At 34.9% G+C, this 26,905-nt stretch overlaps 2 protein-coding genes across 11 annotated transcripts; one reads left to right on the plus strand and one right to left on the minus strand.

Moving 5' to 3' along the window:
- Positions 1–7,297: 7,297 nt before the first annotated feature.
- On the minus strand, positions 7,298–20,395 carry lrrc20 (leucine rich repeat containing 20). 10 transcript variants are annotated; one of them, XM_034030877.3, is made up of 7 exons: positions 20,234–20,341; positions 20,020–20,135; positions 18,081–18,175; positions 17,352–17,457; positions 15,682–15,831; positions 14,015–14,182; positions 7,298–7,965 (listed from the first exon to the last, which is right to left on the minus strand). In XM_034030877.3, the coding sequence occupies exons 4-7, from the start codon at positions 17,419–17,421 to the stop codon at positions 7,820–7,822; spliced, it is 534 nt and encodes a 177-aa protein (XP_033886768.1). In that variant the 5' UTR covers positions 17,422–17,457; positions 18,081–18,175; positions 20,020–20,135; positions 20,234–20,341; the 3' UTR covers positions 7,298–7,819. The 10 variants fall into 10 exon arrangements, with proteins under 10 accessions (XP_033886768.1, XP_058841004.1, XP_058841005.1 ...); XM_058985018.1 differs by having other exon boundaries at positions 7,301–7,965; positions 17,352–17,427; positions 20,274–20,359; XM_034030873.3 differs by having other exon boundaries at positions 7,301–7,965; positions 17,352–17,427.
- A 132-nt stretch (positions 20,396–20,527) lies between these two features.
- On the plus strand, positions 20,528–26,091 carry LOC117418188 (eukaryotic translation initiation factor 4E-binding protein 2-like). The gene is made up of 3 exons (XM_034030880.3): positions 20,528–20,661; positions 21,565–21,729; positions 23,162–26,091. The coding sequence occupies exons 1-3, from the start codon at positions 20,529–20,531 to the stop codon at positions 23,191–23,193; spliced, it is 330 nt and encodes a 109-aa protein (XP_033886771.1). The 5' UTR covers position 20,528; the 3' UTR covers positions 23,194–26,091.
- The last annotated feature ends 814 nt before the right edge of the window (positions 26,092–26,905 follow it).

The raw sequence follows: 26,905 nt of genomic DNA on the forward strand, positions 1-26,905 counted from the left end.
TCGCCACGTACATTTTTGCTGTTGTAGCAGTTGCAACATAGCCGGTGAATTTGTATACCGCCTGCACACACCCATTACTTGTTATTGTACAATTACAAAGTAAAACTAATGTAATAAAGGCGGCTATGTGGTCGAGTGGTTAAAGAATAGGGCTTGTAAGCAGGAATTCCCCGGTTCAATTCCCACCTCAGCCACTGACTCATTGTGTGACCCTGAGCAATTCACTTAACCTCCGTGTGCTCCGTCTTGCGGGTGAGACGTAATTGTAAGTGACTGTGCAGCTTGATGCATAGTTCACACACCCTAGTCTCTGTAAGTCGCCATGGATACAGGCGTCTGCTAAATAAACAAATAATAATAATAATATTGTTTTTAACACTATCATGCGTTATTGCAATAATAATAAAGCTAAATACTGGAAACTGCAAGGATGATACAGGATAAGGAAGAATTGTTTGCAGTGATATATATTTACCATTGCATCCAGAACTTTAAGCTCCAAATCAAAAGATACTTAGTGTAACTAAAATTAAAGTTAGCTACCATAACTTTTGTTTCGTTTACTTTTTTAAAAAAAATTATTTGACCCCTTCCTAGTTTGCAGTTCTTTACAAATGTGTAATCCGTTGCATTACAGTATCTGTTTTTCTACAAGAGCTAGTAAAAGAAAAATACTTTAACTTTGTAGCAGCTTATTATAGACAATTGGCATCTGGTTAACAGGACTGATAAAACCTAAGAACACCTGCTGCCCATTTATCTTCTCCGCTGTAAATAGTCCAGATTAGTTAAAGCTGCAGTTTCCCCCAATCATGTTTAATTTAAGACTAAAATGTGATTTTCTGGTGGGTGTTGTTGGCAGTCTAGTAGTTTTAGCTGCAGGTACACAAGCTTCCTTCCTTCAGGCTGTTGCCACTCCTCACCCTATAAATATCTAAGAAGGATATCTGAGGAGTGTTATCTGTGAACTCCACCATAGCAACACAAAGGTGTGTTTTTGTTGTTGTATTGTTATTCTGATCATATGTTCTTCTGATAATAAAATGTATTTACTTATTTTAAAATAATATGGGGCACTACACATTTTATCCTTGTACATTAACATAATACAGGACCTCACATACTTTAAAAAATTTGGATTGCTACACAGAGATTACCTGTTTTATAGTGGAAGCTGGCAATAGTCATATATCCTCCTGAATATGGGATAGATCAAAAGTATAAATCGATACCATACAGTAGAAAAAACAGTTTGATTTGGTATAAAATAGGTTCACATAGTTCATTGTGTAGGCTAATACATGTATATAAGTCAATAATTGAAACTGTTGTCTCATTTGGGTTCTGCAACATGTCATTACCAGGTGCTAACATCTTTTTGCTCTCTTTTTTGACTGTGTTTATTCTCTAACAGAACTTAACGTTGGATAAAGCTCAGGGATTTGCCTGATGCTTTGCATCAAAACTCCAGCCAGGGTTTTTAGGCTAAAACAGATGGGGTTGCCTCGAGTTAGCTATAACCCAATTAGGACCAGGATTAGACGTCATGTACTCACTCTGACTTTTTTCCATGGATTTTCACCGTCACTCGGGGATTGATTATTTTTTCTTTTTAGCAAATCAGGAGTGTTTGGCAGGAAGTTTTATAACACAAATACATTGAAATTAACAACATTATTTTTATCTTGAGCCTTTAGAGTAGTGCACTGTAAAATAATTTAAAAGGGTGATGGGATTTTCATTTATAAATCTTGCATGATATTTTTAGGATCTTGGAACTTAATTGGATTACGGTTCCTAACACCAACAAAACTATACTGCATGACATAATAAGACATACATTAACATGGATACAGAAACTGAAGGCATATAGACAACTCCACAGTATTCAATAAGTAGGGATGTATTAGAAGAAATCAGTGTATAAATAATATATAGTTTTCTAAACAAAACACACATTACAAAGAAGAAGATAGACTTAATTCAATAATAGAAGCTGTACCAGCTACTGTAAAGACATTTATTTTGAAGTGTGCACTGTACAGAATCTAACACATAACAGGAGTGAATCTAGCCCTAAGAACCGTGATGTTAAATTCTCAATGTTAAACATTTACTCAGCATCTGTTGTATGATACTATATTAAAATGAATAGAAGATTCAGATATCTTTTAAATAATTGAACACACCTGCTCCCTTTGAGGACTAGTTGGTGATTATTCATGTTTTGTTTTGTTTTATCTTTTTCCCCCAGAGGTTCTGTTTCACTTTCTGAAAAGTTATTAGCTTCTTCACAATTGTATTGCTAATTTTATGTGAGATAAATTTACACAAATGTACTAAAAAACAACTAAAAATGTATTTGTAATATCCTCCAGGATACAAGGGAACTATTAAAAGATGGAATGTCTGTTTGTTTTTCATTACAAATGAAAACATGAATAACAGTTAACATCAGTAAAAATGTAGCACTGCTCGTAGTGACGTCACGAAGTTAAACTCCAAGCTGTCTCTTGTCAGCCTCATAAAATCCTCAGGAACCCAATATCTTTTTCTATCAGCAGATTGCACAAGGTACCAACCGAAAGCAATGTGTTAATGGTTACAAAACATAACATGATGATAAGATATACAATCACTACTCATTTGATTAAATAACATCCATTGAGAAGTTAATTTGAAGATTAACAAAAAGGTTAATTTTTATCAACCGGCATCTCTCTGTGGTGCTCAAATTGCAAGTTTCAAATTTTTTTTTTTAACTTTGTTTATTTAGTATCCTGGACAAGGTAAGTATTATGTCTAATGCCTTGTTTCCACCTGCCACTGGGATTGATTTGAAAGCGATATGAAATCCCTCACGTTAATTTTCATCAGACACAGAGAGCTATCTCTGTACTTTGAACTGGAACTCTAACAGTTTGAATTCAAAATATGACAGTTTGCTCTGGCACAGTTGCACTGATGGAGGAAGTGACCAAGCACCCAAGCCATATGCAAATGAAGCACAGTGAGTGACATACTGTGCAAATCCAAATAATAATAATAAAAAATAAATAAAAAAAAAACATTTAAAAAATGACCTATAGTACAGTATGGGGTTTTACTTTTAACCCGAACAGAACAACATATTGTATTGTCTTTGTTTGACATAATGATATAACCCCAGTAAATTTCTATGAGTTGGGATGTTTTGAGTTTGTATCAGGGAGAGCACTGTCATTATCGTGTCACTTTTGTTGTAAACACTGAGAGCCGATTGAATTGCTTCCTGCTGATGGAAACAGTGGTGGGTCTGACTATGACCACACACTGAGTTGAGATCAAGGTGATCAGCTGGAAGCACGGCAGTCCTTTCAGAAGTTGCCAGTACTGACAAGTATTATATACATTTTTTAAAAAAAATTGCAATTCTTATACCTGCTCACAGAATATATGGGAATCACCGAATTCAAAGAGAAAATAGTGTGGAAAAAATTGCAGGATTTGACTGGTTGTCACATTTATTAATGCAATTTGTGAGCTATTCTGTCAAACTATGCTGTTCTTTTTTTATTAAACCTATATTTTCTACTGAAGTGTCAAAGGTATTGTCTATATAACCACAGAAAAAACCTTATTACAAATTGCATATTAATGTGTATCAATCAATCAATCCATAAAAAAATAATGAACAGAAAACAAAAGAAGAGCTGCCCTGTGTTTTATTAATTGCCTTCTAGGTCTGAAGGTCATCCTTTGCACAACAACCACTTATCACTTATTTTCCATTGCTTCATTACAATCTGAACTATACCATTTACTTTCATAGCAATAAATGATTGACTCATCAAGCATACATTTCTTTCCTGTTTAATTAACTAAAGTACTTCATTAAAACAAACACTTTCTAATGGTAAAGACAGACACCCTTATTTGAAATCAAACACTGTAGTTGCTTTAGTATACCAGGGTTTTACATTCCTGCATTTTGCTCCACACATTTTCAAACCATTAGCCCAGTCTTTCGCCTCTTTTTCAAAAGGAGCAGCTGTATTATAATAACCTACACTCTTAAGCACTGTAAAGTTGTATGTTTAGCACCACCGCTGTTGATTAAGTAACAAATATCAGTTAATTAAAGAGTAACCACTCTCAAAATGTACCCTCAGCGTTTCACAATTAGATTTCTCACAAATAAAATCAGCATAACCTACAATACCGTTTTTTGTTTGATTGTTTTTTGCATTTAAGGTTGGTATGTTCAATATTTTAAAATATTAGAATAATAATAATAATAATAATAATAATAATAATAATAATAATAATAATAAATCACATTATATGTACCCCTCTTTATTATATATTTTATATACATTATTATGCTCTGTGGTTTATTTAAATTCTATGGCAATGTCTTCAGTGTGTTTGAGTGCTTGAGTTTAAAGCCGGAAGTGGGGGGGGGGGGGGGGGGGGGGGTCGGGGGTGCTCCATGCATTAGTGCTTCTATCAACACTGGGGGCAGGTAAGAACATAAAAACATAAGAAAGTTTACAAACAAGAGGAGGCCATTCAGCCCATCTTCCTCGTTTGGTTGTTAGTAGCTTATTGATCCCAGAATATCATGAAGCAGCTTCTTGAAGGATCCCAGGGTGTCAGCTTCAACAACATTACTGGGGAGCTGGTTCCAGACCCTCACAATTCTCTGTGTAAAAAAGTGCCTCCTATTTTCTGTTCTGAATGCCCCTTTATCTAATCTCCATTTGTGACCCCTGGTCCTTGTTTCTTTTTTCAGGTCAAAGAAGTCCCCTGGGTTGACATTGTCTATACCTTTTAGGATTTTGAATGTTTGAATCAGATCGCCGCGTAGTCTTCTTTGTTCAAGACTGAATAGATTCAATTCTTTTAGCCTGTCTGCATACGACATGCCTTTTAAACCCGGGATAATTCTGGTTGCTCTTCTTTGCACTCTTTCTAGAGCAGCAATATCCTTTTTGTAACGAGGTGACCAGAACTGAACACAATATTCTAGGTGAGGTCTTACTAATGCATTGTAGAGTTTTAACATTACTTCCCTTGATTTAAATTCAACACTTCTCACAATATATCCGAGCATCTTGTTAGCCTTTTTTATAGCTTCCCCACATTGTCTAGATGAAGACATTTCTGAGTCAACATAAACTCCTAGGTCTTTTTCATAGTTCCCTTCTTCAATTTCACTATCTCCCATATGATATTTATAATGCAGGTAGATGCCTGCAGCACTCATCGGACAGATCATTGTATTTGTAGTTCCCCGTTCACCACTGGTCATTTTTCCTACCTGGTGTACACCCTTGGAAGCGACAATTTTGCCAGGTTTCTGGACTGTCATAATTCCAGTTTCATCCATGTTCCAAACACGGGCAGGTAAGAAGGTAATTGTTTCCAGTACTTCTTTATATAGGTCAGAAAACTGTTGCACCTTTTGCCTGTTGAAGGCCACATGCATGGATAAGTTTGTTCCTTGTGGCTCCCTAATGCTTAGATCTTGATGACGGGAAAAGAAGCCAGAGAGCCAGTCTTTGCCTGACATTCTGGTGTCTTCATTAAAGGTATGTTTCACTCTACATTTTTCAGCTACTTCAAATGCCAACCGTCGTACATCTAAAGTAGTCAAGCCATACAAATGATTTTCCATGTACTGGATGTGATCATGTATTGCTATTTCAACCTCTTTTGATAATACTGGTTGATGTCGACTTAGCTTTACTGTCCCTGGTTCTGAAACACTCCTTTCTTAGCAGACTTAGTTCCCCAGTAATAAACAGAAATGGCCACCTGCCTGTTTAGCAAACTAAGTAACTTATTTGTCTTTAATCCCCCCAGTCCCCCAAGACTCCCTAAGCACTTTTTATCTCAACATGTTCATATTTCATTTTCTAGGTGCATGGCACGTGATAATGACATCTTGGGACTGATTTATCTTTGCAAAAAAATCCAATTTGCACTTTTTTGTGTGTGTAAAAAGAAAATAAAACTGTTCATTTTAATGTTAAAGAAACCACATTGAAATACTTTTGGCTCCTTAAATTAACCTTCTGGGATGTGTGTTACTAGTTTTGTAAAGCTAGCAGTTTTCTTTTACTTTTACAAAAAAAATTGCAAATAGAATCAGGTTCCTTGCTCCAAACCCAACAAACCCTACAGTAGCTGCTGGAATGCATTTCTTTGGTTTATATTTAAGTTAAATATAAACCTAATCGAAAATAAAAACCCTGGCACAAAGTTTTCTGCTCTGCTTCTGTTTTAGTAAGTGACCCAGAATACTGTACACCCCACTAACCAAGCATGTCAGCGACATTCATCCCCTTAAAATCTGAAGTGTGAAACAAATACACTCTGGTGATGACACTTAACTGCATATGTTATTTACTACTGAACATTTCTAACTAGTGTTATGGTAAGATACATGTTACATGGCATTATTATGACATGCTAATGATAAAGAGATTTCATTTAGATATGAAGCAATGGCAGCTGTAATCGAAGAAGCATTTTGTTATAGCTTGCCTTGTATTTTTTATATTCCTCTTGCGGCTTAAAAACAGAACAAAAAGACACAGATACAAAAATATTTGCGATATTTCAGTATATCATATAGGTAGTTACAGAGGAATGAATCCCATTTTAGAAAACAGAATGTATCAGACACTATAAATAGGTAATATATGAATGTTTGTTACTATATAGCTCTAGGCATACACTGTATCCTGTTCACAAGAGGAAAGATGTACTTATGCTCTAAAGCTATATTTTTCTAAGCTTCTTAATGACAAGATTCCATTCAACATGGAGTATTAGGATTGCTTAAGAAAATCCATTTAATACCTAAAATACATTATCAGAGAAAATCTGTTTCCTATCTATACAGGGATTAAGAATTTTTTAGGCACACCCATAAGTACTTTTTGGTATATTATGTTCCCTTGTATATTGATTAGTTCCACTCTGAGAAATAGAAGCGGGAGGTTGGAGGTGATTACAATTGTTTAGACATTTTAAGAGTGTTATTGTTAATAAAACTATGTATACTGAATTACCTATAGCACTGATCCTCCATACAAATTGATAATATTGTAGGAAGTACTTACTAGACTCATCATAATCTGGTAAGTGGGTTTTCTTCAAACAGTTCAAAGACAATATGAAGCAAGCAGTGGTTTTGTCAGCATATTCCGGTACTCTGGTAATCTGGAAAATTCCTGCAACTACAAAAGTTGTGTCTAATAAGTACAGTACTGTACAGTATAAGTCAGAAGTCATGTGAAACACTTTAAGAAATGCTGTAAAAGGTTTTATTTATTTATTTATTTTTTACAGCAGATGTATTTAAATGTACCCCGCCCCCCCAAATATAAAATATATATATATATATATTTTATGGAGATCTTCTATGCAAACACATTACATTTCACACCTGTTGCTGCAGAATCGCTTACAATAGGACCTCGGTTTTAAGTCTCATCCGAAGGATGGAGCACAAGGAGGTTAAGTGACTTGCTCAGGGTCACACACAGTGAGTCTGAGGCGGAGCCGGGATTGAACCAGGAAACTCCTGGTAACAAACCCATTTCTTTAACCACTGGACCACCAAGCCTCCAATTATACACATTACAAAATAAAACAATGCATGAAATTTTGTATAATAACATTATTTGATGTGAATTCACACAAACCCCACTTGGGTACTATTAATAAGAAAAAAAAATAACTTAGTTTTAGTAGCAAAACTATTGAATGTAATTACAAAACCTACTGCAGACATAGTATAATAAGGTTTCTGTAATTATAAATTAATTTAAACAACATTGTCTTCAGGAGTCGTCAGCAGCTCAAATGTAATTGGAGGTGTTGAGGCTGTCAACTTTTCTTTCTTTATTGGATTTGACTTCATATTGACACACTGAAGAGATGGCATAGCTGACAGCTTATCCATAGGCACTTCTGTGTAAAAAAAAAACAACAAAAAAAACAATACAATAAAAAGGTACAATGAAACAAATAAAGCATGTTTTTTTTTCCTCCAATTCAATAAATTAACAGTCTTCTGGCTGAATTATTCAAGGTTACAAAAGGTATTTAACTACTGGTCCAGAAATATTATTCTTTTTGACAACTAAGAGAGTGCTGTAGGTGCAATTAATCATACTGTATTTTGTAAGGCTTAACTGAAACCTGATGTCACTGCACACTGTAGCCTTTTCTTTTATGAATTTAGAAACAGTAAAAAAAACTTTGTAAATAAAAAGCATTTCAACAAAGTATTTCTCAATGACTTTAATGTCTGAATGTAACATAAAATGAATTTGTATTTAAGAAACTTGTATATTTCTTATTTTACATTATAGACCATGTAATTGTCACACAATTGTAGAGATGATTGTCCTAAATCAACAATGGCTACAAAAAGAGTTTCAGTAGTTCACAGCAGCATAAAAGGAAGCCACCCCCCCACAGCAAATTGTAGTTTGCACAGGTAGTAACAAGTGGATGATTCAGAGGCTGTCAAAAGTGAGTGTTATAGGTTGCTACACATGGCATCAACAGCAAAAGATCCATTAAAACAATTGCAAATATAAAAGAGATCAAAACTGATTATTAACAGAAACTGTTCTCCACAGGACATTCTGCAACAGAGCCATGGATTTTTTTTTAAAATATATTTTTAATCTTTTTCATTTTTAATATATATATTTTTTTTATAGAAGACATACAGATGTTATATGCAAATGTTATTTGCAATGTAAGCAATAACACACAACAGGGTGTGCAATCATTATGTAATATACCACACCTCTGGCGTGTGGTAAGACATGAGGCAAAGCCAAGGTAGGGGTTTTGCAGGTAGGTCGTTTGGAAATTGCAGTTTTTGTTTGGTACAGTAGGGGGTCTCTGTTGTTGGAGTTTGCATATTTTCTCTTGCTCTCTATTGGTTTTTGCGCTGTAGAGACCTTCCCTTCCACGTCTCACAAAGTAAAATTGCACATTAAACATACTTTGTAGACAAGGCTTACCGCTGTTAGATGAGAGGGTTTCAGGATGTAAACAGTTTTCTAAATCTAGTTCCGTTATGCAAGGATGGTGCTCGTGGTTTCTTAAGTTATTATTTAGGCTACTGGAAATAACCACAAAGCGACACCATCCACTGCTGGTTAAAGCTATACAGAACATGTCTTTGAGCTCTTGCTTCTGGGGGTTGATTTGTCCATAAAGCCTGAGGCTAAATATCTACAGCAATGTATTTTAAAGCTAAATAACTGATTACATTAAATTATTATGTTCTAAAGATTAGTGTTCCAGAACTGCTTTGGATAAAACCATTTAGAAAAAGAGCACTGTACTTAAACTACCCAGAAGCTAAATAGCCAGATGTTGTTTTATGTACAAACGGCAGCTGTGCGTTTAGTTTTCCACTGTGCATGTAATAGATCTGTGCCCATTTTCCCCCATTCCTTCAATAATGAAAATGCTTGCCTTTAACTACCGTATTCCTTTGAATTTAAGATGCACTGTATCTTAAATTTGAGTATAGTGATGCGTGTGTTAAAACCGCCAACAAAAGACGACTGCCCGAGTACACAAACAGGAACACGACTGAGAACTGTTGTTACAGTTGTCACTGTTGTCACTGTTGTTACAGGCATGTTAATATACCTGCTATCCAAGGCCAGAGCCTCGGGCACTTTATGTTTATCACCAATTAAAATATACTCACTTTCATCATCATTAAGCTGCTGACAAATGTTGAATTTTATTCTGATGCGCTGTTGAGTAAATTTCTTCGTCTGTATTTTGCTAATCCATCATGTTTTGAAAGTAGTAAATAGATTTGTGATTGAAAATTGAAAGTTTAGCATGTTGGAAATGAATAATATCCATAGTACACGGAACATGGGAATAGTTCTACTATACTAATGGGTTTCTTATGGTTTCTCTTGCAATATCCAGCCAGGGTCGACAACACTGTACTTGATGTACGGTACTGGAAAAGGTTACGTCTGAATATAGTACTGTACAACATAGTACCAGTGTATAACAATAATGGGGACCTTATTGTGTCAGCATTTCTTTTGCTTTTTGTAAGGGGATGGGTTAGCTTGTACCAACTTATTTTTCTGTTTTGAGCAGGTATAAGTGCATATACATGCTACTGCATTTAAACAAGCCTACAAACAAACAATTGTTTATGATCTATTGGATAATTCAGTACAATGCACATACAAATAACATTATCTTTTTTTCAAATATTTAAACCAGACTTGTTAAAAAGAAAAAGAAAAAATCTATAGAGTTGTAAGATGCAATACTACCATACTGCACTAGATATGTTTAGGATAAAAACCTAATAGTTATTATCTTTCTACATTGCTACTACTATTATTACTACTACTACTAACACATACTTTTTTTAATCCATCAGACTAATGCATCTTGTTAACAGCAACAATTAACTTAAACAGGTGATGCACAGGTGATGAAAAGAGATTATCAAAGTGTAAAGTGCCCTTGACTCTCTTTGAATAGGCATGTTGTATTGGTCTTAACTTTAAAAGTAAGTTTCAATGCTGTAATAATAAAAATAATTTAAAAAAAAACCCATAATCAATTAGAAGTAAAATATGACTAAGGACACATGGATAGCAGAGTTACTAAAATGGGTTATGCTTTATTTTAAGGACCATTTATTAACTGTTAATTTTTAGCTAAGGGCTAGGGTTAGGGTTAATAAAAACCTGATTTAATTTGTTGCATTACTACAGTAACAATTTGAACCGATTTCAAGCATATGATCAACTGGGTATTGATCATCCATAGGGCTCTGGTGTTTGATTGATCATCCATAGGGCTCTGGTGTTTGCAGTTTTAGTTGGCTTATTATATATTATTAACTAACAGTTAACAGAAAATAAATAACGTACATTAACATGTTTGTTAACAGTTAATAAACAAACAAAAAAAAGGCCCTTAAAATAAAGCGTGACCCTCAAATGTATAAATCCTTGCAATTCTACCTGTAAGCTTTTGTACAGAACAATGACCTATCATTTAAACACAGTTTTAGCTATGATGACACACTTACCATCGCTCTTGGAGGCAATGCTTCTTACAGCAGCAGTGGGTTCGAAAAAAAGGTTTACTCCACTTTGGTAAAACAATCTGTTGGTCATTTGTTTTATTTTGGTCGCCATCTACAATGTAACTTTACCAGTTCTCCTCATATGGAAGCTTTACTGAGAAACGGTCTCAGTCTTGGATTGTGCTGCAGATTAACACCTCAAATGAAGGAATTAGAGCCAGTAACATGTTGTCAGGCAGAGTCCTTTTTGCGTGAGCAGGTTCTCACAGGAATTGACAACAAAGGTGATAAGAATGGAGTGTCAGGGTAGCAATGGAAAAATTCTGCCTTCACAGCCAAATCCCTCAATTTAAGAGAACTTGTTATTTAGAATCACCTTACCATTTTCTGGATTTTAGTCACCACCTCGTGAGTTATTAAAACTTAGAAGTTAAAAGCATCCCAGTAGCATCTATAGAGCAGTCAGACATATTGTTCTCAAAGTACAGTTGGCACACTTGCAAATAAACTTTAACATATGCCTGCAAATTAACTTAACTGTATGGAAAAGGGTCCACAATTATAGGCACTGTAGCGTTGAAGTTCCCATTAACACAACATTTTAGATATTAATAACTCAGGTTTAAAGCAGTTAGAAGCATGAAATTCAGTAAATGTGGAGTTATCCAGATTGTGTTCTTTGAGTTAAAAGGGATGCCTACAAATGTGTTAAACTCCTATGTTTTCTCACCTAATATAAACACCTAGATATTTTACTGAATCCTTGACTGCAATTCCATTGAATGTTGACTCTGATCAATAATGCTCTGATAAAACCAGTGCATACTTTATGATTCAACACTTTGAGTAAAATTGAGTTCAGAGGTTTAGCAAAAAGATCAAGACTTTTTAATGCTTCAGATACCTGTGGCTTATATTTCTTAAGAAAAAAGTTGTGTTATCTACCAGCTTGCGTATTAGGCTCAATGTCTATAAAATGTGTAATGTACAAAGCCAATAATTCTGTAGCTAGAAGAATTTAAAACAGGGGTTATTGGCAGCCTTGTCAAATGCCTCTGTTTATCAAATCTAAGGGAACTCCCAACTGGCAGAGAAACACAACTATTAATTTGATTATATAAAGTATTGATACATTATCTCCAAAGCCAAAGTGAGCCCTGTAGAAATCCTGATTGGGTACTTGAGATTACCTAGTTTAAATAGGGTTTTATCGGTTAGAATACACCAAAGCCATTAACTGAGCAAAATTACAGGGCGTCAATCTAATTATCATTGAACCAGATAGACTGCCACGCTCTATAAATTCATTTAAAGTCTCAAATATCAAACTTTTGATACTTTCCCAGAACACTTAATAAACTTCAAATAGCAACCCACCTGGACTAGGTGACTTACTCTTGGGAAGTTTAATAACCTGATCTAATTCTTCAAATGAAAGGGACTTCTCACAAAACGTTTTAGCTTGCTTATTAGTTTTGGGGATAAAGGAAGATACCTTTTGAAAGAACGTATCATTTTCCACTTCATTAAAAATAGAAGAGTAAAAGTTTTGATAACATTGTGATATACATGTAGAAATCATTTTACTATAGGGAACTAAGCAAAACAAAGTATTGGTGTTTTTTCTTTCAATGTATTTTTTCAAGATTAAAAATAAATAAAAACATGCACATGAGTTTTTCTCTCCAGTTCCAACCATTTAGCTCTGGACCTTACAAAATAACCTCTAGCTGCCTCACTGTATAGGTCACCCAATTTAAGACTAAAGAGTTTGTTTATCTGCATATTTGTTTGAGACTGCATTGTTAATGTGCTTCATAATATCAGATTATACTAAAGCTTTTTTTACACTACAGATCTAAACTGAATAAACTGTCCAATAAAAAACAATTTAATCGGCTTTGATCGACTAAAAAATGAATTGATTGATTAATCTTGAAAATGGCAGAGGGTACTTGAAAGTATAGCCAATATCTCAGAATGAAGAAAAAAATCTGCAACTTGCAACATTTGTTATTCAATGTATTTCTTTGAACCAGTACCAGAAAATGAACATTGAAAAACATGTTTGTCTGAAAAACTTAGTGATTTAACTGCAGTGTATTTAGTTAGTGTTTGCTGTTCCACAGAATTATAAAAAGTGTTTTTTTAAATCTTTGTTATATTAGATCTTCTGAAACATCTATATGCAATTAATACCTAGAACTTCATGACTGATTAACCACCTTAAAAATAAATAAATAAATAAATAAATAAATAAATAAATAAATAATAATAAAAACCTTAAAAAAATGCTTTATTTAAATAACTTGATCCACAGGTTCTGTATCTTCCATATTCAGCAGTCTGTTTTCAGTCTTTCTGCTTTACAATATTCTAAGCAATATTCAAAAAACTTGATCCCACATATAACAGATTCTTTATCCACCTGTGGAGAGGTGAAAATAAGTTTTCTCCTGCTTACAAAGAACTGTTTCTACACAAAAAGAGACATTCTTGTCTTCTACAGAACAATATTTCTGATAAGATTTGTGTCATCTCTTATAAACTGTATAATTCAAGGACAAATATGCTATTGTATGGTTGGACAGACAGGCAAAGCGCCAATATAAAAATCACCACTAGCCTGGGTGTATTGGCAAAACTACCTGCTATCTAGGATTTAAAAATGTAGGTGTGACATACAAAAAGTCTTTCGATGTTTTATTATACATCCTAAAATGTGCAACTCCAAACTGATAATACATTTTATTATCTACCTATTACTTTTATCCACCTTTTACACCGTTTTTATAAAAAACATAATACATCCACTGTTTGGTTAAATGAAGAACTGACATGTTTTATCAAAGCGAAGTGCAACAAAGATCTTTTTTTCCCCCCTAGCGAATATTTCACAACGCCTTCTGTACTCACCGGAAATCTCATTTCCCTCCAGATTAATCCTCTCCAGAGTCTTAATGTCAGTCAGCTTCTCAGGGAAGGCAGTGAATTTATTCCGAGCCAGATTGATGGTTGTTAAGTGCAACATTGTACCGATCACATCTGGAAGTTTAGTCAAGTGGTTTCCTTCCAAATTCAACTCTAAAAAGAAAAACATTACTCTTTTTTATTTGTGTTTTGGTGAAGTGCATACTGTAGTGCATTAACACACTGCTGCACCAATAAACTTGGCTCAAAATGGATTTACAGTTAAACAATACTAGCATTGTAATGGTTAATAAGTTCAAGGCATTTAGTAATGAAAATTAGTTTCACTGTTCACTTTAAACTTGTTCCTAAATTGTTCAGTTGCTTCAATTGAACAATTCTCTTGTTTTTTTTTTGCCCTTAAAGGATCTCATTAGTTCAAGCTGACACCTAATATTAGTAGTATAAGTCTCATTATAATTTCTTACCAAGCTAAGTTGTCTAATACCAATCAAGGCTATTTGTCATGTTATAAAAAGGAATAGGTACAGCCCATATTTATAGATTTTAAATTGAACACTGCTACTGAAATTCCAGCTTTGAAGATTTACAGGCCCTCATTCTGAACAGTACGTGGCGCTGCAGCAAGCTATTTCGAGCAACATGGTGTTTGATCATTGCTATCCTTGTCGTTGCCTGAGGAAGTGAAGGACAGAGTGTGGCTCCACTGTTTGCTATCACTTGAAGACGGTGCCCAGTAATTTTAAGGCTTCCCTCACACCTGTGACCAGTGACAGACATTATTTTCCGTGCTTCAAGCCTTGCTTCGTTAAGGACGTCTAGGATGTAAATAAAAACTCGGGGCACCAGCTTCAGGGATTTTACGAATATATTTTTTCAAACTTAGTACAGGGCAGAGAGGATTTCCGGGGATGAAGTAAATGAAACCTGCGAGTTTTTCTTTATTTGATTCATTATAATTCTTGTGATTCTTGGTTTGTTCATTAAATTTTAAAGTGAAATATTCCTAACAAGTTCTGTGATGTAGTGCTGTCATGTTATTACTATGAAACCAATGACTGCTGACTGACCTGAAATGAACTGCAGTTGTCATAGAAACTGCACAGCTTTTCAGTTGCTGAAATGTATCCTGTTTGCTGAACCCTTAAGTTGTCTGGAAAGCAATTTGTAGTTATTTGTGGCATTCAGTTTATGGGTAACAGGTGGGGGAATATGTGTGCTGCTTGCTGAAAAGAATATAATTTAAAAAATAGGAGCAAAAAAAATATTCTTGTATACAAACCACGTTCTCATAAATGAAAGAAATGAAGACATGTGCAATAATTGTAAACAACATGAGCTAAAAGGAAATGCATGTTTTTTTTTAAAAAAAAGAACACACAACAACATAATGCAAACAGCATATAAGCTTGTTGATACAAAATCCCTAAAACAGTTTGCACAAATGACAGGATCGTAGGTCTCTGTTCAAAGAGAGGTTGTAAAATCTGTTCCCTGTTTCACTCATGCAGGGAGAGATACAAAAAAGTACCCCATGGCAAGCAGACAAGCTAAAGTGTGTCTGTCATAATAAACATTTTTGGAAAGTGTTAATAGAAAAAGCAAAGGTTAATCGGGCAGTAGGTAAAGTAAGAAGACCCATGCTGGCCTACCTCTTAGCTGACTGAAGTTGGTTATGAACTTGCTGGTCAATGATTTAAACTCGTTATTAGCCAAAGTAATAACATGTATCTTCTCTGTTACATTCCTCAGGACTTTGTAGACTGCGTCTGGGAAGTTAATCAGTTTGCACGCTGACAAATCTAAGGAAAAGACACAAACAAAATGGAATTGTACAGATATTTCTTGTGTATGATTTTACAATATATAGGAGTTTCTACAGTTTAACATTTTTAAAATAAATTAACAAGTTACATATTGGAGTGTATTACATAAAGAATGACAGAATCCTGTCTCGAGAAAGTAATGGGGTAAAACATTACTTTTTTCTTTCTTTTTTATTATATAATGTTGTGAGTTTACTAGGGGGGTGATGAACCTACACACTGCTGGATAAGCCACAGATGGATTTTCAGAGCATTTTACAGTACTGGGGAATTGTATTGCATCCATCATTACTAAAAATAACAGCACCTATAAGAAGTTAAGACAGCTAAAATAATTAATAAATGTATTACTGTTCTTTGTATAAAAAGTGCCTCCTAGGTACTGTTCTGAATTTAGGATTTTATAATCTTCAATTGATTACCTCCTTATCACTATTTCCAAGACTGAAAAGATAATTTTAACCTGTACTCCCAGTTTATGCTAATAAGGGATTGGATTAGCCATAATTCTTTGTATATTGTCATGTGTATTTTTTGTAGTAAGAACAGTAGTGGGGTCTAACTAGAGCATGATATAATCTTAGCATAACTTCCCTTTAATTCCACACCTTTGGCTAGTTAACCTTATAATTGCTTTTATTTTTAACTGGCTCTCCACACTGGAAAGATTCTGTGTGGAGTCAACTATAGCCCTCTTCCTGCTCTATTTCCATTCCAATATTTTGTACTTGTATCCTAAAATGCTTGCCACTATATGCAGTAGTTTACATTTCTTGTTTGTCAAAAAAAAAAAAAAAAACTTGGTTCTCCACTACCCTACAAGGTACAATTGAAGGATTAGAAAGATAAAGTTGGGATTTTACAGTTGCAAAGGTATGTAAGGGTTTATAGATTTTCAAGATGTGCTTAAATCCCAAATAGTTCAGATGAAAGTCATCTATTCTGGACTTCTGTGCAGTTGCCTGCATTGTTCTTTCGTGTCAGTTGGGATTAGGATGCACTTTAAATATCGTGCAGCCCAATCACGTGAAAAGTAAAAAAGAAGTGGGAAAACCTAAAGAAATAAATCAAAACAAAAAAGAAAAATCTAATGAATCCCCAGACAATTACACTAAGTCACTATAAAACTAAGTCACTATAAACATTATATATCTTAACCTAAATTGCAAGAGTGCATACTTTAAAATCAGACTATCAATAATGGTGGCTGTTAAGAAGACTAAAAAGAAGAATGACGCCATCTGCTGTTGTAATTTTGTATTTCATATAATACATAACTTTAGAAGTAAACACTTGCCCCCCTCAGTTACAATGGAAGTAGCAGAGATGAAAATTGTACATTAATTGAAGTGTATTCATCATTTAAGCACCACCTGGCTGACTATGGTTCATTCTGTTTAATGAAGTCAAGATTCATCTAAACCCCTCTAGGCAGAGGTAAAACATACAGATCTGTCAAAGAAAGGATCAAATAAAGATCTGTTAAGCACACTTACCAAGAGTGTCTTTCTCCTCTTCCACAGTTTCATTGATCCTCCTCGCAACATTAGCTACAGCTTCCCCCATCCTCTTCTACAATTAAATTGGCAATACTGAAGACAACTAGAGAATAACAAAAGCACAGAACACAACCTCCTACATTCTGCTAGCAGAATCATACAGATAGCATTACAAATTACAATGAATGCCCTAAATTAACAATGTGTTTGGTCCAGGCATAAGACAAGAGTTATGTTAAGGGTCTTAATAATAGTCCCATACAAGGGTATGCCTGGATATTGTACCAGAAAAACTAACAAACACATTCCTTTGCTTTTGCTTTGCTTTCATCTTCTATATCAGGTTGATTGACAAGCACTGATATTGCCAGAAAGGCATATGTTCTCAGCAGGAGAAGGGTTATCATAATGAGGTTTAGGCCTAATTCTAAATAAACTCAGAAAACATTACAAATATTTTGTCTGAGATGGCAGCAAATAAAGCTACATTATCCAAGCAACCATTTTACATTACAATCCCATGGTATATGATTAATTTGTTTTCCCACAGTAATTCCTTCTGTGCACTTCTTTATCAGAAAGTAGATAGTCCTGTTTATTTGCACCCCCCCCCCCTCCCCCTCCCCCTCCATTTTAAATGTAACCTTCTAGCTATGTTACAGCTGAGGAAGCACTATTGTATTCATGTTACACATCTCCCTTGCAAGTGTACTCTGTTTCATATACCTGTGTGCAATCTGTGTTCCAAATGCTTCCTTTATGTTCCCTGGCCTGGACCCAATCAATAGTCTCACTAAGCAGGCTTACTTCCCTTCAGAGTCCTACAGAAATAAACATTAAAAGAACCACTTTGAGTGCACATGCTATCTCTCTGGGGTTTCTATTACCATGTCCGATATAATAAACACTGTCAGCGTGATTTTCAAAAGCGGCAAAATAAGAACTAGGTCATAAAATGATCTTTAAAGCTTGATTAATGTAACCACATCACTTGATTTATATTTTAAAGCATCAACAAGTGAAGACACAACTCATTTCATCTAAACCATTTGAAAGACATATACTTAGTGACCCAAATCAGGTTTTAGAAATCACTTTGCTACCTCGTTCTTATTTTGCACCTTTTTAAAATCATGCTGTGTGTTTATTCTTTAACATACAAACTTGTTTACTGAAAAGTACATGTATTGTACAATATTTAATTCATTTTAATTACACGTTACACAATAATGTACATGCAGATGATATATTTGCATTCTGTAATCTGCCTAAATTGCTGTCTGCAGCCTCCCATAGATTGTGACTCAACAACTGGTGCTATTTTTGGGAGTCTAGCAAGGAGCAGAACTCTCCTTATCTAGAGGTGCTGGGGTGACTTCATTAAAATACAGCACAATAACGTTCCACTGCGTTTAGTCTTTGATTTGTTTTTGCATAATTGATCAACAAAATAATAAGAGAATAGGTTACTATTTTTTTTATCACTTGGTAAATACGACTTCAGTTTGAGATGTCACGTTTGAATTTCAGTTAACATGCTGATACAACTGAATGTTAATTTCCATAACTCTTAGTGTGGTTTCCTTGCAATCTGTATTTTCTGCCATCTATATGCTTGGTATATTATTGTTACTGCTCGTGAAGATCGTGCCGTTTGCATCAATATGGACAAATACAGTAATTGACATGTAAAGCACAAGAATATGCAGTTAATTATTTTGTTTAAAATTATTGCGACCCTAGTTTTGTTAATTTGATTTCCCGTGCTCGTGCACCGTTTACCGTTTATTATTCCCATTGCAGTAAAAAGTAGTTTATTCACAAATGTCTTACCTATATCCTGTGCTTTAATTTGCTGTACTTTGAAGAACAGCGGCAGCTGTGCTTCCTCGTACAGTCTGACCAATCACAGTTAACTGTGTTGCACCATATAAGCGGATTTTGTGGAAACGACAAACGTTCTGCTCAGACTGCTCGCATAGTCTGCGCTGTTTACGTATCTGGTTAAAGCATATCTTAACAATGCTCTGGGTTTCCCTTTCTTACCTATTATAATTTTCTTTTTTTTAACAATAGCACTGTAGTTGTGCTAATAATCTTTTGCTTTTCAATTTTTTTACATTAATTCCGGATGTGCATATACTGTATACTATATATAATGTCGTTAAATCTCTGCCTCATGTCGGTGCTGAGGGAAATTGAACTACAAAACATGACGACATTTGGTACCAGGAAGTAGCAGCAACCAGCAATTAAAAAAATAAATAAATAAATTAAAAGATAAACACATTTTATCAACATGGTTAGAACTCCAATAAGTATAAAGTAAACGCACAGACCATTCCTTATATATTATTCAAAACAGGTTTCACACATGTGCACCAATTCAAAAAGTGACTCAAATATACCGGGTACATTACACGTTGTACAGTTTTGCACACTAACTTTTATTTGCAAATAATGTACATTTTAAAATAAATACAAATTATGTAAAATACACAGTCTAAAGGTCATGGTGACCATCCGTTCTGGTAAGTTAATCTAATGAAACCGATGTACGCTTGCTCGAAATTTATTTATCAAGTTTGCATGGTCATTGACAACAGTTATTTTACATACCATAGTAGAACATAGTGACCTGTTTTTCACATTACTGAAAACTTACTGGCTGTCCAATTAAGGCTATCTTCGATTCGGGTAGTGAAAGGACAGCCACCTGTTTCCATGAATTCCTGTTCCCACGAACCTTGGCTTTTTGGTATTACAAATCTTGATTTTCAACTATGTGTCAACGACATAAACATTATTTCAGACACAAAACCACATTTAAAGTACACATAATATTGATATTTATAATGTATTATTAATACTATTATTACCAATATTTTTTAGCATGATCCATACTCCACATACTCGTACCCTATTATCCCGTAAGTCCTTATTGATCCCCGAACGTGCTCAAACGCATGCTGTGACCTCATTTCCTTTGCGCTTGTGCTGTTTCCTGGCTGGTGCGGAGGGAGTGGGATGTGCTGAAGGCTGGAGGACAGAGAGAGCGAGAGAGGAAGAAAGCTTTTGCTAAGACTGAACAAGAAGAAAGAAAGATCTAGCGCGGGATAAGCCGTCCTTCAGCATCACCGCCTTTTTAGCTAATAAATCGCTGGTTCAGGTGACATGTCAGCGGGTCGTCAGCACAGTGATAGCAGGTCCATCCCGACCAGGACGGTGCTGATCAGCGACACAACGCAGCTACCTCATGATTACTGCACCACCCCTGGGGGTACTTTATTCTCCACCACTCCTGGAGGTAACACGGCCTAGTAAATAATTTTGAGTGTATAATAATGCTGAACCTGTTGTACGGTTCGTCCAACAGCGTATGCGTACAAACAATAAGTTAACTGTTAGTGTTAAACCCAAACAAAGCACACCACCTATGCAGTCCTGGCTGTGTAGCCTACGCAGTGATCTCGAACTTGATTGTAAATAAGTCATTTATGAGCACAATTGTTTTTGCCTGCGTAAGTATTGCATTTTATCCTGAAATATGTTCCTTACTAATAGTATACAGTTTACAGATGTAGATTTTTTTTCTTCAAGCCTGGTTATGATTTTGCTCAGCGTTTGCCATTTTTCGGTCACTTCCCCTTCTGTTACGTAATGTACGTAAAGTAAAAAAAAAGAAGTCCGGTGGTGGTGTTATGAAAGATCTCCGACCCAGGTACACAACCTGCTGGATGCCTATCTGAAATGTACTACTTCATTACTACCATAGTCATCGAATTTGAGTAACATGTAAACCAAAGATAATATTTTTTAAAAAAAGTTATTGTTTAGTGTACCATCTGTTCTCTTACTGTGCGAGTTAAGCTGTCTAGTATCACACTAGGCTTTAAAGCTACGTGTTTTTTTTTGTTTTGTTTTTTTTAAATCCTTGTCACAGTACAAATTAAAGTCGTAGTCTGTGAGAGGACCCTGGTCAATAAGAGATTTGAATTTCAGAAATACTTTCATGTGTACTTCAGCGTGGTGCCTTGTCAAGTCAAAGTAAAAGTTTGAAAAGACACAAATGGAAGTGTTCTTAAGACAGTCACCCTGGCTTCTTCAGTTGGTGTCAGCATACAGAATGGTAGTTGGTTTTGTGAATTCAGTGTTGGGGCTCGGGTCAAATCAAGTGCAGGTAAATGTTTTAACCTATGACTTTGTCTAGGCACCCGGATTATCTATGATCGCAAGTTTCTGTTGGATCGCCGCAATTCCCCTCTTGCTCAGACTCCACCTGCTCACCTCCCTGTCATCCCTGGAGTAACCAGTCCCAAAAATAAAAAAGAAGAAACTAAAAATATGAATAAGCACGAGAGGAAGACAGCAGCAGGTCGGTTCCTTTGTTATTTCAATCTACTTCAGTTGCTTTGTGTACCATTTCTACAACTGTTACAGATGTGCAATATATATATATATATATATATATATATATATATATATATATATATATGAATTACTTAAATCTTTTAAGCAAACACCTCCTGTCGGCATTGTATCACATTTGTTTTGAAACACGATCACACATGTTTTGACTGAGTGTGCCTTAAAATGGCTACCAAACTGTGGTCATGTTACTTTTTGCTTTCTGGATAATAGACCTCGCACTTTCTTATGTAAACAATAACGCACAAGTTGGTGTGGCCATGTCTTTTTCACAAATCCATTTAACTTCATGTCAGACTATTCTGTGAAAGACGACTATCCACACTTTTTTATTTTTTTTTATTTTAACAAAAACAAAAGTTTGGTGAATTGCAACAAACTAAAAGTTACGTACTAACTGTAGATTATCCTGTGGTTAGTACGGAGGACTAATGGTAGACTGCAGGATAGTTTCAGTTGCAACGAATCAAGTGCTTCTGCATACACTCTAGGTTTTAAGATGTTTTCAATTACAACGAACACAATGTGTCAGTCTCCTGACCCCTAGAGTATTGTAAAACAAGTTATTAAATTAATCCAGTGATTCTTTCCACTAAGCGCTGTACTAATTTACTTATGTGAATAGCAACATTTGATGTGTATTTTCAACGTACTAAACAAAGCATTTTCTTTAAAAAATTAATAAAGCATTGAGTTAAAATAAATAAAGTATATTCGTATTTATTTAGATACTGTTCAGGTACTGAATATCTTCAATTTGATTGTTATAGAAATGTGATGCATCTCACTCTCATTAGTGCTGCAAGGTTAAATTAATATCATTTTTTAAAATGTTGTATTTAAAAACACTGTAGAATGCACCTATTCATTTCCACATGAAGGGTATTATTATAATTATACAATAATAGAGCTTTAAAACTATAGATGAAATATATGCAGCACTCCTATTACCCTGTCTCTACCCCACTCGCTGCCATTATCCCATACACCAAGTAGATATGGGCAGTTTAACCGTGGGGTCTGTACTAAAAAGTTGGGAACCAGCTGTTCCCGAACAATGTTCCCTGTATTTTTTGCAATTTCGTTGTAATTGGTAGGACGATAGTACAGAGCTGGAGGCGATCCGCAGATAGTACCGTACTAGCTAGTACTCAACTTGGTACAGAACTAAGGACTACATTTTTAAATTGGTTACAATTGACCAAAAGTTATTACTTTTATTAATAAAGTTTTTAAGAAGTTGAAGAGTAGGCTCTTGAAGAATCAACAAACAATATGTTGAATATCTTACCACTACCTACTGATTTCCACGATCAAATCTGTGTCTGCATATCTTGTGTATTAGTAAGTACTGTGTTTCTTTCTTTTTTTACTTTAAGGAGATGACTCTCAGTTTGAGATGGACATCTAGCCTGGAAGATCCGCAGTGGAATACTTGGCATCGCCTGGTACCTGTGTGCCAGTGGCTTGGCTTGTAAAATGCTGTGAGTCATCACAGCCATCTCATTTAACAGCCCCTTCAAGTGCAGCAAGGAAGTTTAGTAATGTGGCAAAACTCCCCTTAGGTTCAGCTTATTGGTGATAAAACTTTATCTGTTGTATCATATAGGGCTGTGCCAACTGGTTGTTATTTCAAAACCACTTGTTGCATTTTATTTTAACATATTACCTCCTCTAATGTGACAGATATGAAAAATATCCACCTATATTATGCATAAAGATAGTAAATCCCCTTGGTATATGTTTTTTTTTTTTTTTTTTTTAATAATTAAGCAGAAAGTGGACAAATCTGTAATCCTGTCACAGAAAAGCAATACATTGGTTTGCTACGTACCTTTATCTTTCCAAGTCAAATGAAATACAGACTGCTATTGCTGAAATTAAAATAAATCCTTCCTGACAGGTCCACAACAAATGCGTATGTCAGCCTCTGAAATATGAGCCAACTTAAGATCCACCTGTTTTAAAGCCAGGCGCTTAGCTTTTCATTGGCTATGCCTGAAACTAGTTGTTTATTGGCTGTGATTAAAAACCTTTTGTATCTTTGGCAGTGATTGTGTTTGTTCTGGAATTGTCTGGTCTGCTAGGTTTATTCATTTGGTAGCAACAGTATTTTCATTTGATTAGATTTTTTTTAAGCAAGTGTTGGCAGTACTGAATTACATTAAACACATTTCCAAGTGCATAGGGGGTACTAACCATTGTCATTAAAATGGGAACAGTGTGTCATTTCAAGCACTGGATTTCTGGAAAATACCAAATGCAATCATGATGGATTCTACTTTTAGCTCTCTGTAGTAAAGGTAGTGTTGTCTAGGTAATGCTGCTACTGTCAACTGGATTGAATGGTTCAACATAGAGAGAACTAGATGTAAGTTACAGTTTAATGTATTGTTTTATTTACAGTGGATAATTTGATTTGTTGGTACAGCCCTGCAAAAAATGTTTTTTTTTTTTTTTTATAAATAAGGCCTTTATTTAACCAGAGGGCTTGCTTGTTAAAGATTTTGCTCAGATGACAACCTTGAAAGGGATTTTTTTTTTTAACCAAATAACCAATAAACAGTAGTCTGGTAAATTTAGTCAAAAATTTAAAAAAAAAAAAAAAAAAAAGTGCCCGTTTTTATAGAAAAACATAAACATTCGTTTGGAAAACATATTAAACAAAATTTGTATTACCGTTCTGGCCTGGCGTATCTCTGACACTGCCACATTAGAATTGTTAGACTGTGTTTTTTGCAAACACTTTCACTAGTCTTCGATGGATGCATTTTATTTCTTGAAGTCTAAACATCACTATAAAAGGCAGTCCATTCAGAAGGCCACGTCATGGTTGGACTGACTATACCATTATTTTAAGGGCACTTGCATCTTTTAGAAAGGAGGTCCTGGTGTTTGAGAATGTGAATAACAATGTTTGACTTGAATAATAAAAATACTTTGTTTATAGTTTTGAGAAAGCAGTGATCTCAAGATGCACTATGTAAGTATGACTGTGTACATACAGTATGCAGCATGCTGCTACCGTGTTAGAAAGTCATTCTAAACAAGCATTCAAACATGGAAACATGTTTCAAATCAAAGCAGAACAAAAATCTATGCTCACACTGGTTTAAGCCAGTATTTTGTAAGGCCTTAATCATTAAATGCAAACATTTGATTACATTTTCAGATACATCTTGGAGAAGAAGCTTTCGCAAAAGAACTAAACAATGTTTCGGTCACGTGGCTTGCATTTATAACTGGGTTTTCACTTCCAGAATAGAAGTCAAACTAACACCTGCACTCTAACTTTTCCAGTATGTGGTCAAAAAAGTTGTTGTTCTTGTAGGTGCATTTTGTTTTCTTTATCATCAGAAATTCATAATTCGTCAATGTTAAGGTTTCAGAAAATACCCAAAGAGAACTAAAAAATTATTTGAGAGATAGTGAGTTGGGAAGATCATTTCTGGAAGATGAGAAATGAAGGAGAGGAAGAAGGCAGAATTTAGCAAAGAGAAGTACCCTTCCTACCCCACTACAGTGGAACACTGTGGCCTTACCTTATTTGTATTTTGCTTCCTCTCTGCTGATTTTCCACATCTGGTTCCCTAAAGCTCAAAATAAACACTCTCAATCTGGGTTGGGCTAAAATTAAATGAATATGCTCCTTTTTCTAAGCAGTTAAAAGAAAGTTGCAGTTATTTTAAATTTGTGTTTGTTATCATTGTTGAAGACATAATAAATACTCCTCTGTTGCATTAAACACACATGTGTTTATACCTTTTGTTTTGATAGAACTAAATAATTAATATAACTGATATTGTTATAAAGTCAATCCATGTAGAGACTAATTTAGAGGTTTCTATTTAGGGTAACGTGTTTATTTTTATTTCACAAACATGGAGGCCAGATACAAAAATGTTCTAGTCTTTAATGTTTTTTCTATTTTTGTTTTTAAAGGACATGGAATTGAAATCAGCATATTTGTCACACTGCTATGTAAATGCTGGAATCATTTGGTTTTATTCTCTGTCTAATGATCTGTGTCATGTGAAAAAGCATACTTTGTGTTAAAGCAGTGTTGTCTGTTTTTCTGAGCACATATTCCAGATAACTGAAAACCAGCTGTTGTTGGCCTAATTTGGCTGTAACGTTGTACATCATGGAGCAAACCAGAAGGAAAAAAAAGCTCTGTGTGACATTTTTGTTTCTGTTTCAAATTCTTTGTAACAAAACAGTGTATTTTCAAATGAAATCATGCCAATGCCAGTGGACACTATTACAATTAGATCAATAAAATTCCTTAGTAATAAGGATGTCATAATTACACGTTTGTTGGCTTTAATTTTGTTCACCCATCATAAGGTACCATTTAAGAAAATGCAACCCTATGGCAAGCTTGACCTGTTGCCCAACCCCCCCTACAAACACACTCGCATACAAATATTTTATGATTACACTTTAAATTAATTCTGGGTTTAGTCTGTGGGGCTGAAATTGAAAGGAGAGGAGAGGGGGAGGGTGTGTGTGATTATAGTCCTGGGCAAGGTGTTATTTCTGATTAAAACCAGACAATACATATCCCAGTTTACCACAGCAATAGCTATTTACATGACAATTCAATTGCATTTGCTGGTTTTTCAAAAGGTTGTGAAACATGGGTCTAAGCAGATGCTATATTTACCTAGGATCTATACAAAGACAACCAGGCTGCACTTGTTGGGACATAGGTAACTCTGTATATATGTACCTTTGTCATTGAGTATGGGGTTCTGTTGCTGCACTGATTTAAGAACAACACAGAGCAATTAATGTGAACACATTTATTTCCTTGTGTGGCAGAGTAGTACAATAATAGCTTATCTAAATATATAACTTTAATTAATACAATATTTACAATAATATAAAAGCTTAAAAAAGCCGTTTTTTACATCACTGGCTGCAGCCTCCATCTGACATATCAGAGTGCTTAATTGGTCTTTTGGTCCATTCAGTGTCAGTATAAAGACAGCAGTGGAGAGGTCAATGGTCTGTTTTATTGGTAAAGACATCCATTTTAAACTACAATCTTATTATCTATCTTCAATGCTTCACACTTTCTTTACAGACCATTCTTCCCATGGGCTTATAACCACCCCCTC

This window comes from Acipenser ruthenus, chromosome 13 (genome assembly GCF_902713425.1).
Source record: "Acipenser ruthenus chromosome 13, fAciRut3.2 maternal haplotype, whole genome shotgun sequence".
Classification (NCBI taxonomy): Eukaryota; Metazoa; Chordata; class Actinopteri; order Acipenseriformes; family Acipenseridae; genus Acipenser; species Acipenser ruthenus.

Excerpts from the sequence above, each read along its gene's own strand:
- lrrc20 (XM_034030877.3), bottom strand. The coding sequence starts at position 17,421 with ATGGGGGAAGCTGTAGCTAATGTTGCGAGGAGGATCAATGAAACTGTG. Across the intron at positions 14,183-15,681 it reads CAACTTCAGTCAGCTAAGAG|AGTTGAATTTGGAAGGAAAC; the intron begins GTAGGCCAGCAT and ends TTTTCTTTTTAG. Across the intron at positions 7,966-14,014 it reads GGAGGGAAATGAGATTTCCG|AAGTGCCTATGGATAAGCTG; the intron begins GTGAGTACAGAA and ends TTTTTTACACAG.
- LOC117418188 (XM_034030880.3), top strand. The coding sequence starts at position 20,529 with ATGTCAGCGGGTCGTCAGCACAGTGATAGCAGGTCCATCCCGACCAGG. Across the intron at positions 20,662-21,564 it reads ATTCTCCACCACTCCTGGAG|GCACCCGGATTATCTATGAT; the intron begins GTAACACGGCCT and ends GACTTTGTCTAG. Across the intron at positions 21,730-23,161 it reads CGAGAGGAAGACAGCAGCAG|GAGATGACTCTCAGTTTGAG; the intron begins GTCGGTTCCTTT and ends TTTTACTTTAAG.